Source organism: Mauremys reevesii, linkage group 2, assembly GCF_016161935.1.
Source record: "Mauremys reevesii isolate NIE-2019 linkage group 2, ASM1616193v1, whole genome shotgun sequence".
NCBI classification, from domain to species: domain Eukaryota; kingdom Metazoa; phylum Chordata; order Testudines; family Geoemydidae; genus Mauremys; species Mauremys reevesii.
Genome location: NC_052624.1, coordinates 18376525 through 18391056, shown reverse-complemented (window position 1 = coordinate 18391056; position 14532 = coordinate 18376525). Strand labels below are relative to the sequence as shown.

At 45.2% G+C, this 14532-nt stretch overlaps 1 protein-coding gene across 1 annotated transcript in view; it reads left to right on the top strand.

Annotated features, from left to right (window-relative positions):
* PAXIP1 (PAX interacting protein 1) overlaps window positions 1–14532 on the top strand; it is a 91146-nt gene that overhangs the window by 64954 nt on the left and 11660 nt on the right. The window contains exon 16 of the mRNA XM_039525041.1: window positions 10583–10751. Coding sequence (XP_039380975.1) covers window positions 10583–10751 — 169 coding nt within the window. The remainder of the gene's footprint in view (window positions 1–10582; window positions 10752–14532) is intronic.

Below are 14532 nucleotides of genomic sequence, written 5' to 3'. Positions count from 1 at the left end.
CCCATATAAAAGTCCAGTCCCTCTTTAAACCTTGCTACATACTTGGAGCTAGATTCAGAAATGAACTTAGGTGTGGCGATGTTCAGCCTCAAGATGCCTAACCATGCCTAGAAAATCCCTGGGATTCTCAAAGCCTGAATTGGATGCTCAGGCTCCTTATACAATGCATGGGGAGAGAGAGGCTCCTTAGAATGGGAGTCACAAAAGCAAGCACATTAAATGGCTCCCTGTCTAAGCCAGCCAATAGGAGATGCCAAGCAGAGGGGTGTGTCCTAAGCCCCATCTCTCTCAGAGAGGAGGACCTCCCTTATAACTTTTAGCCTAGTGAGGTGTATTCCACATATGGGTACACATGTGCTTGAGCCCAGAGACTTTTTAGTAGCAGTGTCCATTGATCTGCACATGCACAATTGTTCTTGTGCTCTGAACCAAGGATATGAGGGGCAGTGTGGACTGGAGCCTCTCCAGTTCCTTCGTACCACTGCATGGCCTGAGTCAGAATCTTCTGTGTCCACATCTTCTTCCTTTGACTGCTTCAGTCTGTGTATAAATATTGTAAATAGTTTTACTTCTTTACTCTTTTAGTGTTAAGTACTAGTGTAATTAGTTAGTTGTTTTCCCCCATCCTGGGGAAATCCTCCATGGGAGGCTAGGATTATGCCCAGGGTTACAGAATTGTTTCCCGCCCCCCGCTCCTTTTCAGTGAGTGACAAACACCAGCACTGCTTTTAGTGCCTAGGTGAGGCTCACATCTTAGCTAAGTGCAACATTTGCTGCTCCTTCTCTCCCAGAACTCATGAGAGTCAAGATTTAGAAAAGGCCATGAGATCTCAGTCAGGCTAAGGACAACCCCCTAGACATCAGCTTCAATCAACAGGCAGAGTCCCTCCAAACATAAGCTCAGTGCTTGAGACTGAGACTTCTAAGCCTAAGGTGAAGGCTTCTCATGAGAGTATGGGGCATTGTCACAAGCACAGAGACAACATTCTTCCAATGCTGCCCCAAAGGAAAAAAGACACCCCCCAACCCCTTCAAAGTTGGGAGAGTTCTTGCCCCTGCACCTAAAGATTAAGGCCAAAGTAAATCTCCTCAGCAGGAGAAAGTGGCACTAAGAAGAATGGATCCATTTGTTCCAGTACTGGTTCTGATACGCTGACAGAAAGACATTCATCACCACTCCCTTTAACATCCAAATCATACTCTGCCAGTAACGTCACAGCCCTGGAGGGATCCAACTTCCAATGTGACCAGGGAAACACTGGATCCAACAGGCCCACCAGTTGATTCTCCCCATACCCCAAGATGGTCTGAGACCTATGTCTCTCTGGAGGACATTTTTGCTCTCCCCTATCCTCACTCCCCACTACTCTGAGGTTCACCTTTATTCACAGACATAATTGATGCAGAAGAGGAAGCTATTCTGAGGTCATGGGATCTCTCTCCTCTCCCACCCTTGAATCTGGGTACCGTATCACTGGTTCTGCCAGAAGTTCAGGATCCAGCATTTTCATTGGATGATTAGATGTTTCAGAAGAGCCCCTACCCTATCATGCAGAAACGGGCCTAGAGAGAGCAGGGTTCCATCCTGCAATCAAAACAGGTGGTACCCAGTGCCATGGGGTTCTCCTCAGCTGGTTTAGCCTTCATACGGGCATTACCCAGGATCAGTACATGAACATTACTTGCCATCTCCTGGCCAACACCAGCTGGCCCCATCGGAATATGTAGAAGACTGAGCTGAACTGGATCCAACAGTTCTGATGGTTTTGGGAGCAATTTCATTGTCTTTCCCAGATGAGGCAGCTATCCCATCTTCACCATCTCTGCCTGATGACTAGAGGCAATATCAGTAGCTCCTACAAAGGGTGGTGTCCAAGCTCCAGATATAGCTTGAAGAGGTTCAGGAGTCCCAACATAGGTTGCTGGATATCTTGCAACCTTTGGGTCCCAGTTGAGCAGCCCTCCCTATCACCAAGGCTATCATGTATCCAGCTAGAATAGTGTGGCACACTTCTGCTTCTTGCACTCCCACCCCAAAGAGTGCTGAGAAGCACTACTTTGTTCCATTTAAAGGGTCAGAGTTTCTGTTCTCTCACTCATCATCCAACTCTGTGGTGGTACAAGCTGCCACTGAAAAATCCAGGCTGCAGCACCCCAAAACTACACCCTCGGACTGGACTGCCAAGTGACTAGTCCTTCTAGGAGAAAAGGTGTTTGCCTCTCTCCAATTTAGAATTTCAAATTATGAGGCCCTTGCTCCTAAATACAACGCCACTAATTATGCAGCGTTTGTTGGATTTTAAGGACAAGCTCCCTCAGGACAATAGAGTTCAGTTGATGAAGGAAAATTAGTGCCCCAAACTTCTCTCCAGGTTGCAGTAGATGCTGCAGGCTGTGGCCATTGTCCTGAGGAGAGATTCCTTTTAGAATCCTCAGGTTTCCCTGGGGAGGAGCAGAGTACCATTCAAGATCTCCCCTTCAATACAGTCAACCTGTTCAGTGAAAAGACTGATGAATCTCTCCACTCTCTCAAGGACTTGAGTTTGTTGTCTGGTTATCTCTATCCGTAAACCTAAGAGGAAACATCATAAGCAGTGGTACAGAGTTTAAGACCATCTCCTCAATCATTTTATCACCAGTGCTCCCAGGATCCACCACACAAACAACAGACAGTACACAGGCCAAGGTACACAACCCCTGCAACATCGACTGCCACACCTTACTCTCACCAAAAGAATTTCTTTTGATGGGACTGTTGAGACCTGTATCCCTTTATTGATGCCACATCATCCTACCCTTCAGCTTTTTGGAGGCCACCATACCCAATTTGCCCACAAATGGAGGGCTTTCACAACAGATAAATGGGTGCTGGAAATTATTCACTATGGCTGTCTGATCAAGTTTCTGTCAGTCCCTATCCCCAAACGTCCTTCCTGGCTTCTTTGCTGGGACTAGTCACATGGGGAAATTGTGCATAAGAAGTGAATTCCCTTCTCCACTGGAGAGCCATAGAAAGAGTTCCATCTCAGCATCAAAGGAAAGGATTCTGCTCCCCATACTTGTTAGTCCCCAAAATGAACGGGAGATGGAGTCTGATTTTTGACCTATGCCAACTAAATATATTATTCATCCAAAAATTAAAATTCCGCATGGTCACACTGGCATCAATAATTACCCCTCTGTAAAAGGACAAACTGTTTGTTAAATAGTTTGCCCTCTTCCCTTGAGGGAATTATTGATGCCAGTGTGACCATGCTGAATTTTAATTTTCACATGGACAGTCTTTCATATAGACATTTACCCATCCCACAGAAGGTTCCTCTTTGGTGAAGACAATTACCAATTCAGAGCCCAGTTTGGGCTACCTGTGGAACCCCAGGTCTTTGCAAAAGTCTTTTCAGTGGTGGCAGCTTGGATGAGAGGAAATTGGTTTTCCATCTTCCTGTAACTTAACAACTGGCTTATGACAGTGTGGCGGGGCAGTGACTCACTGGTGCAGCGCCTCCTTCTGGTCGTCTCAGGAATTAGCTCTTCTTCTTCTTCGAGTGCTGTCCCTGTGGGTGCTCCACTCTAGGTGTCGGTGCATCCTGGCGCCATTGATCGGAGATTTTCGGTAGCAGTGCCTGGTCGGGACGCAGGCGCTCAGATGGTATCTCCTGCCTTGTTGGAATCTTCCTGAGCGCCTGCATCCCGCACCCCCCTCAGTTCCTTCACAACCGTCCCCGGCTGAAGACGGGACTTGGGGCAGTGCTGCTTCTCTTCCCTGGTCTCTGTAGGAACAAAGTAACAAAGAATATAGAAATAGTTATTAGTTACATCCCAGTTGTTTCCCTTCATTTAGTGTAGTTACATAGTGACTTAGTTTAAAAAAAAAATCACTTCAGACTTGTCTTTCGCTGAGACACTGTCCCCTGCTATTTCTAATTCACAATGCCAGGGGCTTCAGGATTCAAAAGGTATGTTTCCTGTGTGAAGTGTCTCGGGGAAGCCCACATCACCGCAAAGTGCCTCCACTGTATGAGCCTCAAGTAAAGGGCTCAGCACAACAGGGACCTGCGGCTTAAAATGCTTCTTATGGAAAAATCCCTGCAGCCGCTTTCCCGCTCCCACATCCTCCCCAGCCAGATCCGAACTGATGGGGAGCGTTGCTTCACCCTCTCTGCAGCAGAGGCATGAAGCAGAGCAGTCTCATAGGAGAGACTTTAACAAGGGTAAGGGGTCTCCTGAGAGATCCCTACCCTCTGTGCTGACAGCGCCAAAGGCAGGTGCCTCAGCCCCGGCTCACACCTCAGCTACAGCTCCCACAGACTGTAGAGGCAGAAATTCAAGCTCCCAGACACAGAAGGATTCCGCGGCACCGAGCGCCTCAGCGCTAAAAATAACCATGAAGCCGGCTGCGCGCTCTGCCCCGGTGCCGTCGGCACCACACACCTCAGGGCTAAAAATAGCCACAGTGCCAACCACGTGCTCTGCTCCGGTGCCAGGAAGAACGATGGCACCGAGCCTTCCTCCTGCCCCCGCACTAGCAGCGGACCCCCTGCAGGGCACCTCCAACTGACCCACGGCAACATGCTAGAGCACAGTCCAGGCTCAGCACAGCCCAGGGAGCAGGAACAACACTTCTTCACTCAAAGTGACCTCTCAGTGCCACCTGAGCCTAACTCTCCACTCCTAGATACACAGGGCTTACTCTTCGAACAGCCACTCTCACCACCTGAACTGGCTACCTTCACTGAGAGTGAACCTGATCTACAACAGCAAGCAGAGTTCTCCGTACCTCCCTCTCCTCCCCCACCGGAGCCTTTTCCACCTCTGCCTACGGTCCGCAGCCACCAGCCTCAGTTTCCCCTCCATGGGCGGCACCTGGGTTTTCCTACCCTATGCCTTGGCCTCAGTGGTACCCTTTGCCACATCCTCCTACCTCTCATAATCAGACCTCTTCCAGGAAACCACTACCTGCTTCTGTGCCTCGATCTCCAGCTCTGTCAGCTTCTAGAGTACTTGAACCCCCTCCTGAGAAACGTGAGTTATGAACCATATCCGGACTCACCGAACCCTAACTCTCCATCTGTTCCAGACAGAGCCCTCTCTCCCCCGCCCCCACAGAATGTGGACGACTATAAACAATTTCAAGAACTTTTCAAGAGGGTGGCACTCAGTCAGGACATCCCCCTAGAAGAGGTTCAGGAGACACAACATAAACTCCTCAGAATCCTTCAACCCTCTGCGCCCTCAGAGATCGCGCTCCCTATAAATGAGGCACTCCTGACGCTCTCTGGCAAACTCCAGCTTCTTTATTACCAACCTGCAGAAAGGCCGAACGTAAATACTATGTTCCTGCTAAGGACGCTGACTTCCTGTTTTTCTCACCCACAACCAAACTCTCTCGTCATCGATGCAGTCGCACAAAGAATGAAACAGCCACAATATCGGCCCACGCTGCAAGACAAGGACCTTAAAAACCTTGATGTCTTGGGTCGCAAGGTTTACACATCCTCCACTCTACAATTCAGGATTGCAAACTACTCTGCACTCCTTGCCAGCTACGACTTTGATAACTACAAGAAACTTTTTGAATTCACCTCTTACATTCCAGAGGACAGGAGAGCGGACTTTAAATCAATTCTGAGCGAGGGCCAATTGATTTCCAGAACAGCCCTACAAGCCTCTTTAGATACGGCAGACACAGCAGCCTGTACGACTGCAACGGCTGTGGTTATGTGCAGATCTTCATGGCTTTCTGCATCTGGCATCCCTAAAGATCCGCAGAACAAAGTGGAGGACCTCCTCTTTGATAAAGAGAAACCGTTTTCCAAAAAAACTGATGAACTACTTCACACAATGAAAGATTCTAGAGCGACACTGCGCACCCTGGGCATTCACCCATCTCTTCCCAGGGGACAATGATACCAACCCTAGACCACGTACACAACAATATTATCAGCTTCAACCCAAGCCATACAACATAAATAGGAATTGCACTAGGCCTCCTAAGCGCAGACAAAATCAAGCTCAAGCAACCACTACCCATCCATCCGGGAATAAACAACAATTTTGAAAGGTTGGTCGAGGGTCTGTGCGACCACCCCTTGATTCCACAGCCTACTTGCCCATTTGGCCACCGCCTCCAGAGTTTCCAACATGCCTGGCAGCAAATTACACAGGACCGCTGGGTCCTCAAGATAGAGTAACCGGAGTGAACTATCCCATTCATATCCTATCCTCCGAGCCTTCCCCCTTCTCCGTCCCTCTTCAGGGACCCCTCTCATGAGCACCTACTTTGCTCAGAAAGGGCTCATCTTCTACAGCTAGGCGCAGTGGAGCCTGTGCCGATGCAACATCAAGGGAAAGGTTTCTACTCCCATTACTTCCTGACCCAGAAAGAGACCAGGGGATGGAGGCCTATACTAGACTTACGCCGACTGAACAAATTCGTGAGGATACAAAAATTCAAAATGGTCACACTGGGCACAATAATTCCTGCACTGGATCAAGGGGACTGGTGTACAGCCCTCGACCTACAAGACGCCTATTTTCATATATCAATTCATCCAGCTCACAGACGCTTTCTACGCTTCACAATCGATCACAACCATTTTCAATACAGAGTTCTTCCTTTCGGCCTCTCCACAGCGCCAAGAGTCTTTTTTCCAAAACTCTAGCTGTGGTCGTGGCTCACCTCCACAAACATGGGATCACACTTTTCCCGTACCTGGACAATTGCCTCATCAAGGGCAACTCGTATGGCGAGACGCTCCAAGCTACCCGTTTCACTATCGCCCTCTTTCACAGCCTAGGCCTCCAAATAAACGTCCAGAAATCCACCCTGACACCTACACAACAGATCGAGTTCATCAGAGCTCATCTCAACTCAATCCAGAGCAGAGCCTTGCTCCCATATCACAGATTCCTCGCTATCACACAGCTCATACGCACGCTCTCTATTCGTCCAAGGACATAGGCAAGACTCTGCCTAAAGCTCCTTGATCACATGGCAGCCACCACCTTCGTGGTCCAGTACGGCAGGCTCAATTCCAATTTCAAACCCAACAGACACACCTTAGGGATGCTGTTAACTCCTCCTCCCAACGTTCTAGCTTCCCTACATTGGTGGACAAGACCAGAGAACCTCTGCACTGGGGTTTCCGTCCAGCAACGATTCCCAGTGCTCATGTTCACCACGGATGCTTCCCTAATCGGTTGGGGAGTGCACCTAGGGGGGACACAGGGCACAAGGCCGGTGGTCCGCGTCAGAGACGCACCTACACATAAATTCCTAGAGCTCAGAGCAGTGAGACGAGCGTGTCTTCACTTTCTTCCCCTCATAAGGAACAAATCCATTCGGGTCTTAACAGACAACATAGCATGTATGTACTACATCAACAGACAAGGGGGAGCCCAATCACGTTCTCTTTGCATGGAAGCCTATGGAATTGGTGTATACAACATCAAATACAGATCACCGCTTCCTACCTACCAGGCTGCCACAGCACTACTGCCGACGCACTCAGCAGACACTTGTCGACAGAACACAAATGGGAACTGCACCCCACAATATTTCAACAGCTCTTCTCCCTCTGGGGCACCCCATCAATAGACCTCTTTGCCGCAACCCAGAATCGAAAATGTTCCCGGTTTTGCTCCAGAGCAGGACTCGGAACTGCATCCCTAGGAGAAGCGTTCCTCATCCCGTGGAACAACTCTCTCCTGTACGCCTTCCCACCAATCCCTCTGCTACACAGGGTTCTTTGGAAGATCGTAGACGACAAGGCCCGGGTCATACTTATTACCCCGGCTTGGCCGAGACAGACATGGTATCCCTACCTACTCCGCATGTCCTCCCGTCACCCACGGGCTCTCCCCAACAGGCCAGATCTCCTTTTCCAGAACAACGGATGGGTTCTTCACCCCCAGCTCCAAAAGCTCCACCTCACAGCGTGGTTCCTTCATGGTTCCAAACCCATGAATTAGCCTGTTCCGAGCAAGTCCGATATGTCCTCCTGCACAGTAGGAAAGACTCCACTCGTAAAACCAACCTGCAGAAGTGGAAGCATTTCACCCTCTGGTGCTCATGTAATCACTTAGTGTCCAGTACGGTGACCCTCCCTAACATTCTAGACTACCTCTTGAAACTAAAACAAGACAGACTTTCGCTCAGCTACATGAAAGTGCACCTGGCGGCGCTTACCACCTTCCATAACCTCTTAGAAGGTTATTCACTCTTTACCCACCCGACCATAAAACGATTGCTCACGGGCCTGCAAAACCTCTACCCTGAAATTTACCCAATGGCTGCTTCATGGAATCTTAACCTCGTTCTACATGCTCTCATGAAACCTCCATTCGAGCCCTTGGCTACCTCCTCTCATCTCCATATGTCCATGAAGGTGACTTTCTTAGTTGCCATAACATCGGCAAGGAGAGTAGGTAAATGAGCGCCCTGATGGCCTACCCTCCCTACACAATCTTCTCCAAAGACAAAGTCACTTTGAGACCAAACCTAAATTTCTTCCTAAGGTGGTATCTACCTTCCACCTCAACCAACCTATATACTTACCTACTTTCTATCCCAAACCTCACAAGACTCCGCAAGAGGCAACCCTGCATACTCTCGACGTCAGGCAAGCAATTGCTTTTTATTTTGACAGGACTAAACCATTTTGTAAGTCTCCACAACTCTTTGTTTCCATTACCAAAAGATCAAAGGGTATGGCTGTCTCTAAACAACGTCTGTCCAAGTGGATCGCTGACTGCATCAGATACTGTTACCGCACGCAAAATCTTCAACCGCCCGAAGACATTAGAACTCATTCCACTCGAGCTATGTCAACATCTGTTGCCTTCCTACACAATGTTCCCATTCCTGACATCTGCAAAGCGGCTACATGGTCATCTGAACGCATGTTTGCAAAACAGTATACTCTCATGCAAGACACCACGGCAGACACCATAGTAGACCATACAGTACTATCTACAGTACTCATTGCCACATCTCCAAAGTCCCACCAACCATAGTGGGTACTGCTACACATTCACCTAGAGTGGAGCACCCACAGGGACAGCACTCGAAGAAAGAAGAGAAAGTTACTCACCTTGCAGTAACTGAAGTTTTTCGAGATGTGTGTCCCTGTGGGTGCTCCACTCCTCGCCCTTCTCCCCTCTACTTTGGAGTACTAGTAAAATCATTCCACGGTAGAGAAGGAACTGAGGGGGATGCGGGACGCAGGCGCTCAGGAAGATTCCAACGAGGCGGGAGATGCCATCTGAGCGCCTGCGTCCCGACCAGGCACTGCTAACGAAAATCTCCAATCAACGGCGCCAGGACGCACCAACACCTAGAGTGGAGCACCCACAGGGACACACATCTCGAAGAACTTCAGTTACTGCAAGGTGAGTAAATTTCCAGCCCAGAGCACCCTCTGCAGGCCGGTGACTCGCCCGCTGCTGGCCCCCGTGTCCCTCCTGGACCCCAGTACCCCTCTACTTCAGGGTCCTGCCCCCAGCAGCATCCCACTGTCTCTGGGTCTCCCCTCCCAGGGGAACCCCCAATACATGTCTCAAAAATATATATTTTTATTTAATAGATACTAGACCTGCTCAAAACATTTTAGGCCAAACAATGTTCTGTCAAAAATACAGTTTTGTCAAAATAAACATTACTGCAAAACATGTCTGTGTTGATGAAATTTTCAGTAAAGTCCAAAATGATTCATTTTGACTTTGCCATTTCATTTTGATAACATTGAAATGTTTTATTTCAGCTGTATTTTGTTTATATTTTATTGTCATAACATTATCAAAATGTTTGGACATTAGTGAATTGGAATATTTTGATGATTCTAAATCATTATTTAAAAATTTTCTTCTGCAAGAAATTTCCATTTTAAAATGTGGAATTTCCCATTTGATGGAAATCCAGTTTTCCAACCAGTTCTAATAGCTACAGGAATGAGTTTATGATGGACCTCTTGTTAATGTGCATTTTAGACAAAACCACCAATATCCTATGTTTCTTATTTAATTGGTACCTCATTTGTATTGCATAATATTGTTGTTTTTCATAATGATGCTGTGGATGAGATAGTTTAGTTTTTAATGAGTATTCAGTTCCTAGTTTGTTTGAAATTGAGGCGAGCAACAGAAATGATAAAAGGAGTAGAAAATCTGACCTGTGAGCAAAAGTTAAAAAACAGTTGGCATGTTTAGTCTTGAGAAAAGAAGACTTGGTTGGTGGAGGGGAGGGAGCTAGTCTTCAAATATATTAAGAGTTGTTATGAAGGGGTCAATTGTACTGCATCCCCACTGAAGATAGGACAAGAAGTAATGGGCTTAATCTGCAGCAAGGGAGATGTAGGTTAGATAGTAGGAAAAGCTTTCCAAGTATAAGGATAATTAAGCACTGGAATAGTTTTCCAAAGGTGGTTGTGTAATCCCCATCGTTGGAGGTTTTTAAGAACAGATTAGGTAATCTAGATGATCTAGGTTTATTTGGTCCTGCCTCAGCAGAGAGGACTGGACTAGATGACTTCTGAAGATCCTTTCTAGCCCTACATTTCTATAATTCTATGATTCTAACTTTCAGAAACTCTACATTCTTGGGGGTGAAGTAGCAGAATCTGCACAGAAATGCACACATCTAGTTGCCAGCAAAGTGACCCGTACTGTAAAGTTCCTGACAGCAATTTCAGTTGTCAAGCACATAGTAACTCCGGAGTGGTTAGAAGAGTGTTTCAAATGCCAGAAATTTGTTGGTAAGTGAATACTAGAATCACTCATAGAGATAAACTGAACAGTTTTTTTTTAAAAAGTATTCAAGGGTGGTAATTATATTTGAACAAAACATATTTTTTTGGTGGTTGACATTGTTTAGACAGCTATTTTGGAATGTGATATTAGGCATTCAGTTATTGTCTGAATAAATTGTACGTAAAACTTCAAACATAATTCTCCACATAGTTGACAGCTAAGACTTTAGCAGTCTGTTTTGTATTTTAGAACAGACAAAATGTTTAATTTAAAAAAAATATTTCATGGTTGAATAAGGATTCTGCTATCAGTGTAGTACTATCATAGGAACAAAATTCACTTTGGTTTTCTATTAACTTTTTATTTTTCAATTAAAGACCTCTGCCTTCAGCTCTCCACATGGTTTAATACCAATTACTTCACCCAAAGGAAAGAAAACTAGTTCCTTTTTTCTTAACTTTTAATAACATTATTCATTTTTTTAAACATTCTGAATTATCAAATAGCATAGTATGCACTAGTATTACTTAAAGCCTTCATAAGCCTCCCCCCCTTTTTCTTTATTTCTGTTCTCAGTATAGCCAACCATAATTTAACTAGTGCTTCCTCCACTTGCACTTCTGCTGCTTTTTAGGTGTCTAGGTTGGTTGGTTGGTGTGTTTGGGTTTTTTGGGGGGGAGGGGGAGATGGTTTTAAAAAAAAGCGCATTATGCATTATGTTGGTAGGCATGACTATAATGTAGACAAAGAAAAAATAACTAATGTCGATCCACCCCTTTTTAAAAATTAAATTAAGAGGTGTGCTTAACTGGAATTTTTCTGAAGTAGAGATGAAAGCTTGAGTCCAATGCACTTGTGGATAAAAGTGTAAGTGTGTGTGTGTGTGTGTGTGTGTGTGTGTGTGTGTGTGTGTGTGAAATCATAGCAGGTAATCATCAAGTGATCCATCCCCCTGTCGCTCATTCCCAGCTTCTGGCAAACAGAGGTTAGGGACACCATTCCTGGCTGTTAGCGATTGACGGACCTAGCCTCCATGAATTTATCTAGTTCCTTTTTGAACCCTGTTATAGTCTTGGCCTTCACAACATTCTCTGGCAGAGTTCCACAGGTTGACTGTGCATTGTGTGAAGAAATACTTCCTTTTGTTCGTTTTAAACCTGTTGCCTATTAATTTCATTTGGTGACACCTATTTGTTGTGTTATGAGAAGGCATAACTAATACTTCCTTATTTACTTTCTCTATACCCATCATGATTTTATAGACCTCTATCATATCCCACCTTAGTTGTCTCTTTTCCATGCTGAAAAGTCCCAATCTTATTAATCTCTCCTGATATGGAAGCTGTTCCATACCCCCTAATCATTTTTGTTGCCCTTTTCTGAACCCTTTCCAATTCCAATATATCTTTTTTGAGATGGGGTGACCACATCTGCACGCAGTATTCAAGATGTGGGCGTACCATGGATTTATATAGAGGCAATATGACATTTTCTGTCTTATTATCTATCCCTTTCTTACTGATTTCCAACGTTCTGTTAGCTTTTTTGAGTGCCACTGCACATTGAGTGGATGTTTTCCGATAACTAGTCACAGTGACACCAAGATCTCTCTCTTGACTGGTAACAGCTAATTTAGATCCCATAATTTTATATGTATAGTTGGGATTATGTTTTCAATGTGCATTATTTTTGCATTTATCAACATTGAATTTCATCTGTCACTTTGTTGCCCAGTCACCCAGTTTTGTGAGATCCCTTTGTAGCTCTTCACAGTCTGCTTTGGACTTAACTATCTTGAGTAGTTTTGTATCATCTGCAAATTTTGCCATCTCACTGTTTACCTGTTTTTCCAGATCATTTATGAATATGTTGAATAGTACTGGTCCCAGTACACAGCTCTGGGGAACATGATTTATCTTTCTCCATTCTGAAAACGGACCATTTGTTTCTACCCTTTGTTTCCTATCTTTTAACCAGTTACCAATTCATGAGAAGACCTTCCATTATCCCATGACAGCTTATTTTGTTTAAGAGCCTTTGGTGAAGGACCTTGTCAAAGGCTTTCTGAAAATCTAAGTACACTATATCCACTATATCCTGTCATGCATCCGACGAAGTGGGTATTCACCCACAAAAGCTCATGCTCCAATACGTCTGTTAGTCTATAAGGTGCCACAGGACTCTTTGCTGCTTTTACAGATCCAGACTAACATGGCTACCCCTCTGATACTATATCTACTGGATCACCCTTGTCCACATGCTTGTTGACCCCCTCAAAGAACTCTAATAGATTGGTGAGGCACGATTTCCCTTTACAAAAAACATGTTGACTCTTCCCCAGCAAATTATGTTCATCTATGTGTCTGACAGTTCTGTTTTTTGTTATAGTTTCAACCAGTTTGCCTGGTACTGAAGTCAGGTTTACTGGCCTGTAATTGTCGGGATTACCTCTGGAGCCCTTTTTAAAAATTAGCGTCACACTAGCTATCCTCCAGTCATTTGGTACAGAGGCTGATTTAAATGATAGGTTACAAACCACAGTTAGCAGTTCTGCAATTTCACATTTGAGTTCCTTCAGAACCCTTGGGTGAATACCATCTGGTCCTAGTGACATATTACTGTTTAATTTATCAATTTGTTCCAAAAGGTCCTCTAGTGACACCTCAACCTGGGACAGTTCCTCAGATTTGTCACCTAAAAAGAATGGCTCAGGTTTGGGAATCTCGTTCACATCCTCAGCCATGAAGACCAATGCAAATAATTCATTTAATTTCTCTGCAATGGCCTTATTGTCCTTGAGAGCTCCTTTAGCATTTCGATTATCCAGTGGCCCCACTGGTTGTTTAGCAGGCTTCCTGCTTCTGATGTACTTACAAATTTTTTTGCTATTATTTTTTGAGTCTTTGGCTAGCTGTTCTTGAAATTCTTTTTTGGCCTTCCTAATTACATTTTTACGCTTCACTTGTGCTTCTCTACCCCTGTTGGCTTTCTCCCAGCCCTTAGTTTAAAAACTGCTCTACAACCTTTTTAATTTTAAGTGCCAGCAATCTGGTTCCATTTTGGTTTAGGTGGAGCCCATCCTTCCTGTATAGGCTCCCCCTTTCCCAAAAGTTTCCCAGTTCCTAATAAATCTAAACCTCTCCTCCCTACACCATCGTCTCATCCACGCATTAGGACCCTGTAGTTCTGCCTGTCTAACTGTCCCTGCGCGTGGAACTGGAAACATTTCAGAAAATGCTACCATGGAGGTCCTGGACTTCGATCTCTTACCTATCAGCCTAAATTTGGCTTCTAGGACCCCTCATCTATCCTTCCCTGTGTCATTGGTACCATTGTACCACGACCACATAGAAAAGCTCACAGTACCATGTGTGTGGGTATGTATGATATATATATATATAATTTGTTTGAGCTTTTTATTTATTTGTTGAGTTAAACACATGGTGTTGCTGCCAAGCCACTGCAAAGACTTAAAACTATAGATAAGACTATACTATAGACAGTAAGTAGGAAATCTTTTCTTGTTTATAAACATGGGGTAGAGTTTTATCTTACTTGGTCCAGCCTTATCAAACAAAACAAACAGTAAGAAAGCTATTAGAAGGTGTAACTAAAAAAATGTAAGTTGGCATTTTCATACTGAGTATAGAGCTGAAGGGAGACTATCACTTTAGCTCAGTGGTTTGAGCATTGGCCTGCTAAACCCAGGGTTATGAGTTCAATCCTTGAGTGAGCCACTTAGGGATCTGGGGCAAAAATCAGTACTTGATCCTGCTAGTAAAGGCA